The following is a 5,883-nucleotide window of genomic DNA, read 5'->3' as shown; positions in this document are numbered from 1 at the left end:
CGACTTGCTCCCCTTTGAGCCTGTGTAGCTCAGTTGGTTGTGTGATGATCTCGGTATGACCGAGGTCGCGAGTTCGAACCTCACCTGCATCATTAACTTTATTTGGCTCCTTTTCCACCTCGTTTCAATGTTTGTTTTACAGCACCAACAGGAAACCAGCTTTTGGGTTTTAACCTTGCACTTTCATTTTATTTCCAATTTGCTTTTCCAAAGTTTTAATTTATTTTTCTTCTATTTGTGGCTGACTCAATTCATTTTACGCTATTCACTAGACAAGCAATTCTAACTAGGCAAATACAACAAGACGCTTTTGTAATTTTTGAAGGAAATAACAACAAGAATAAAAGAAGACAACTGACGGTTTTATGTTTTGGTCAATATAAGGTTTTTCACTCGGCTACGATTTGCAAAATAATGCTTACGGTGGTTAATTGATAAAAAGATGAAATAGTTTATCGCAGCGGTTGCAAACCCCCTGGAAGCGACATTTCCGAGCTGGGGTCTTCAAATTGTGGGGCTTGGGGTTTGTACATTTCAGCTTGGAACCTGTTTAAGGCGATTCCAACACCTTCAATCATTGCAAGTAGAATTCCACCGATGGCGGCCGACCCAACAGCGGGCATCATTCCCTGCCGAATGGCCAGGATGAACCCGGTGCCGGCGCCGCTCATTATAGAGTTCCAAGGGTCCTCCTTTTGTCTGAGTGCGACCAACGTGCAATCGCACAGTGAGAATGTGAGACCCCAAACACCAAAGCTGCCGGCAGTCCGTGGGGCCTTCAGCCGTGCATTTGCCATCGCACCCATCAGACGGTTGGAAACCCCCTTGGGAGCGTTTCTTGCCCCCCCAATCATTGAGAATAACCCCCCACCAACAAACCCGAGGGAGTAGGCTCCTCCACAATCGTCGAGGATTCTCCACGGACAAGGATCGCGACTGTAATCCATCGTTGATTTCCTCTCTTGCTTTTCTTTGTTAGGACATCAGTTTATTTACGAACGCAAAATCTTACACAGTTTCGATTCTCTGGTAAACAAAACATTTGCTGTTAATGAGAAGTTTTTAGGCAGAGGCAACAGACTGGCTGTGCTTAATCTATCTTATGTCACACAAACTTCATTATTAATTAACAAATAATAATCACACATCAGGCAAAAAAAACTAAACCAAGATGGTGAAATATGTGTGGTTGATTGGGGTAAAATCATGTTTAGACTATCAGCAGCACACTTTCCTAAGTTACATGTACATTGCAGAGGACTAAGCTAAATTACTAGCACGCCACCTGCAAATGACTAAACGTTTTTTTCAGGTATTATTATGCAATGATTAGCGCAACATCTGCGCCGAGCTGTGTGCTAATTCAGCTAAAATACAAGCTGCGGTTGAGGGAAAATATGTTGTGTCAATTACACACTAAACACATGGTCTTAGGACATGCTTAAAGCGAATAGTTTTGCGGGAACAATCATTACATAAAAAAGGCCACTTTGAAAGTCACAGTTAACCACCTCTTAGGAATCTGCTTCAGTTAAAAAAATGCCATCGGCTATTAGTGCGAACAGAGAGGGACATTAGCTGTGCTTCACTCGGCCATTTTAACGATAAAAAGTAAGAAGGCTTTACTTTGCGTTGTCAATCGTCAAATACACCCTTGCTAATCAGCCAACGTGAACGATTAACGAAAGGCGAAAGAGAAAAAATATCCTGCGTTGACAGTCGACCGAACAAGAGACGAAAAACGGTGTTTGCATTTGAATTAGGTTCCGCACTAGCTTAAGATGGGTAACCCAATTACATTAAAAACATTACCCCAAAAACATTGCCGCTGAGTAACACTAGGACACTGAGTAAAATCCTCACAAAAACGATAATATCACTAACGAAAAGGGGGGGTCCAGACACGCACCCCCCACCCTGGATACGCCTCCGGCTGTCAGTGGGGATGTTTAAAGTACAATCCAAAGGGATGGGTTTTGAACCTAGATAAACAAGAATGTCGACTCCCAGTATATTTCTATTTATCATTCAACTTCAATTTTGTTTGGGAGGGGGAGGGTTTAATCATAATATAGCCGACAGGGCCTACAGTCATAGAAATTAATCGCAATATTTTAACACTTTGATAGCATGTGTATATTGTTATAAAAAAAAAACGGTCTCCCAATTTTAACCATTCTAAAACATCTGCCATTGAAGCAGTTGTGTAAAATGTAATGCATAACTATATAAAAAAATAAAACAAACATTAAACATATTCAAATACCAAATTTCTGTAAAAACTTAATATGTTGCCATATAGTGAGTACAACGTACAAACAAAAAAAACGCTGGCGCCGCTGTTACGTGTTTATCAACACAATAAACACCTAAATTGGTTAATTGCCATAAGCATATAATCTCAAAGTTCTTCCTAAATTAGGAATTATTGTGAATTGTTAAATAGGATTTTAGGACGGCGATAAATCTAAAGTGTTCTTGTATTTCGAAATTGATGTAGTTATTAAAGATCTGTTCTTTTCTATTTTTCGTGTACATTACCAGGGTTTATTTTTAGCAATGTACGCATGCGTTGGTGATGTCATGTTATATTTGGGGTTTAGCGTGCAAACAAAATTTGTTGCTCAAAGTAATGGTCACTCGGGCGAAATAATTGAGCGCCGAAGGCCGGGTGTGTTTACTTAGTAATTTCCTTCTCGTCTGCCGGTCGTTAAGTGGCCGCTGGACTATTGGGCTTCTGGGATTACTAATTTTGCCAGAAATAGATTTTGAGCGGTAGGACATTGCGAAATCATTGCTTTTGTGCTTTGTGTACGATTCGGTTCAGTAATGCCAGTTTTGATTTGAGGTTATTGCAGTAACATATTATGGTTTGATAATAATATTGTAAGTAGATTTGTGTAATGCCGATATTAATACTAACTCTTGTTTGTGATAATTATTAGCGCTCATCTTTTACACATAATACAATATATACTAAAGAGATGCAATTGTGGTGTTTGATTTTCTTAAGGACAGAAAAAGACTTATATTTACCCGCATAGAACTCACTAGCGACTTTAGGTTTTGTTACTTATTAAACGAATATAGGATATTACCATAGGTGACGAAACATAACTAAAAAGTCGTTACAGCCGCGGTGCATAGTACAATTAAAGCAAGCGGAGGCATTTATATAAACTTAGTATTTGCGTTTGTACAATTAGGTGCAACCATCAGTGGTAAAACAAAGAAATTATATCCGTTCCAATTCCCAGAAATTAATGGCAAAATTGAATACAAATCCAACTTGGATTTCAAATCTTTGTCAGTTTCTAGAAAAAATTATGAAAAGATCACATTTTCAAAACTTAATGTAGAAAAATGGTTCTGGGAGGTTTCGCTAACAAGAGAACAGGTAATTAACAATTAAAATAAATCTTCTCCTTATATACACATGGATTGCGCATTTATAGGACACAAAAAGTCAAAAGTAACAAATTTTATAATATGGCATGATTTTCTAATGTCCAGCAAACATCATTATGATCAGGGGCGTAGCGTGGAGGAGTGTCTAGGAGTCTTGACACCCCCCTTTGAAATCTTAGTAAACAGTTATCACAAAACTAAAACCGTGATTGCTGCAATGTTACATTGGCAACATTTTACCTGGCATTCAAAACATGTCGGTGCTTACCACCGCCACCAATCACCACTCGTTTTCGTTGTTTCATTTAGCAGTTCGCCTGATAAATTTTATTGTTAAAACGAACACTCTCAACAACGTAGAAAACAGGCGTGTAAGCAACATAAAAACGTCTTCACTGCATGTCGCTGTATTGAATGTTTTTATTAGCCTCAATTCGAAAAGGAACGCTTGACCGTGGCATTTTGAAACATAGATTAAAATGTCAGCGAACTATATAGCTTCCCGCTAAACTGATAATAAATGGCCGTCTTACAGTGACTTCAGTAATAAGCTATGTTTGTATTTTTCTTGCACGGTTTCAGTTGAATAACTTACATACAGAGATCAAAAAGAGCGATTTTGAAGCTAGGCTTCTTACCATCGGCGAAATAAAACTACAAATATCACCAAATTGATAAGCATTGTTAAGTTTGCTGACAATGAAGTGCAACAGTTTGTGATTTATACGTCACAGAGGCTGTTCTGACACCGCAATTCTATAGCATTTCGCGCACAATGTAAATCACGTGAGATTCGGCCATGAATAAGTCGACGAGGTGCTGCAATTTTTTGAATGTCAAATAGACGACTTTGAACAGCCGCAAGCTCCTAATAATCGCCCTTTTTAGCATCCAGAATACACAAAACGCAATTTTTTTCTCGCTGGAGATTGTTCACACCAGACCCCCTAGGACAGGTGATTTGGGTTACTGATCATGTGACACAGTGGCCTATCCAGGGGGGCTTGGGTTTGTGACCCCCCTTTTTTGTGAGTGATATTATTGTGTTTTGTTCGTGTTGGTCAGGGTTAAGCAAACTGTCCTAAGCGGCAATGTTTTTAATCTAATTGAGTCATGAGTCTTTAAGCTTATGCGTAACCAAAACTAATGCCAAACTCTGTTTTTGTATTTTTTGGTCGACCGTAAAACGCAGTATAGTTTTGCTCTTTCGTTATTTGTTGAGGTTGGATGATCATCAAGTGTGAATTTTACAATTTACAACGCTAAGTCAAATCGTCTTCTTTTTTAACGCTAAGAAATGTAGAAGTTAGGCGCAGATAATGTTTTCCTCGCTGTTCGCTGTCTGCTTTATAATATTCTATATTGGTTAACAATGGATTTTTGTTTAACTCATGCAGATTCTTAAAAGGTGGTATAATGATGACTGTTGTGCGCGTTTCAAAGTAGCTATTTTTAAGTTATGATAGTTAACGCAAAATTATTCTCTATAAACTTATTTCCCCTTAATCGCAGCTTGTATTTTTGCTAACTTGGTACCCAGCTCGGCAAAGATGTTTGGCTAATTATGTCATAATAACACTCGGGAACACTGGCCTTCGTTTGGAATTGTAGTTGGCGATAGGCGTGCCTGTAATTTAACGCCAGTCACATACATGGAACTTAGGAAACTGCGCTGCTGATAGTTTATTATTCTTCCAAAATTGAAATTTTACAACTCAGGAAATTAAATCTAATACTTCCACCACCCAAATCAATAAATAATCATAAATTGGTGAAAACGTAAAAGAGCGACAAGGTCAAATAGTCATTTCCCAACTAAAATCCCACGCGCAGGCCAAACTTTACAACTTGGATGGAAGGTAAACATTAATACTCAATCGAATTGGCAACATTGTACTAAAAAGACTAGATTTGACACATATTCCATACCAGAACTAAATATAAAATTAGACTTACCTACTCGTCATAATTTACAATTCATTTAACCAAGCAAGACACAGCCAGGCGGTTTCAGAATCCTACCACATTTTCTTCCGGGGGTTTATATTGCTAACACTGTTCGGTTTGGGTTTGGTTGAGTAGGGAAACACTAATTTACGGAATGATGAATGGTCGGAACGCTCACTAATTTACGGAATGGTCGGAATTGTCGGAATGGAATGAATAGGGCCGAAACTAATTTGATGAATGGTCGGAACGGAATGAAATGAACGAAGCTGTAGGAACAGAATGAACTGTCCGAATGAAATGAACGAAGCTGTAGGAACAGAATGAACTGTCCGAATGAAATGAACGAAGCTGTAGGAACAGAATGAACTGTCCGAATGAAATGAACGAAGCTGTAGGAACAGAATGAACTGTCCGAATGAAATGAACGAAGCTGTAGGAACAGAATGAACTGTTCGAATGAAATGAACGAAGCTGTAGGAACAGAATAAACTGTCCGAATGAAATGAACGAAGCTGTAGGAGCAAA

At 38.6% G+C, this 5,883-nt stretch overlaps 1 protein-coding gene across 1 annotated transcript; it reads right to left on the bottom strand.

Annotated features, from left to right (window-relative positions):
• Nucleotides 1-210: 210 nt before the first annotated feature.
• Nucleotides 211-5,454, bottom strand: LOC146141369 (mitochondrial import inner membrane translocase subunit Tim17-B-like). Its single transcript, XM_083391834.1, has 2 exons — nt 5,365-5,454; nt 211-1,026 (listed from the first exon to the last, which is right to left on the bottom strand). Exon 2 carries the CDS (start codon nt 945-947, stop codon nt 453-455), a length of 495 nt encoding a protein of 164 aa, XP_083247960.1. The 5' UTR covers nt 948-1,026; nt 5,365-5,454; the 3' UTR covers nt 211-452.
• Between the last annotated feature and the right edge of the window lie 429 nt (nt 5,455-5,883).

Source organism: Ascidiella aspersa, chromosome 6 (assembly GCF_963924565.1).
Source record: "Ascidiella aspersa chromosome 6, kaAscAspe10.2, whole genome shotgun sequence".
Classification (NCBI taxonomy): domain Eukaryota; kingdom Metazoa; phylum Chordata; class Ascidiacea; order Phlebobranchia; family Ascidiidae; genus Ascidiella; species Ascidiella aspersa.
This window is presented reverse-complemented; position numbering and strand designations above follow the sequence as displayed.

What these genes read in the sequence shown, in the direction of transcription:
- LOC146141369 (XM_083391834.1), bottom strand. Translation starts at nt 947, where the DNA reads ATGGATTACAGTCGCGATCCTTGTCCGTGGAGAATCCTCGACGATTGT.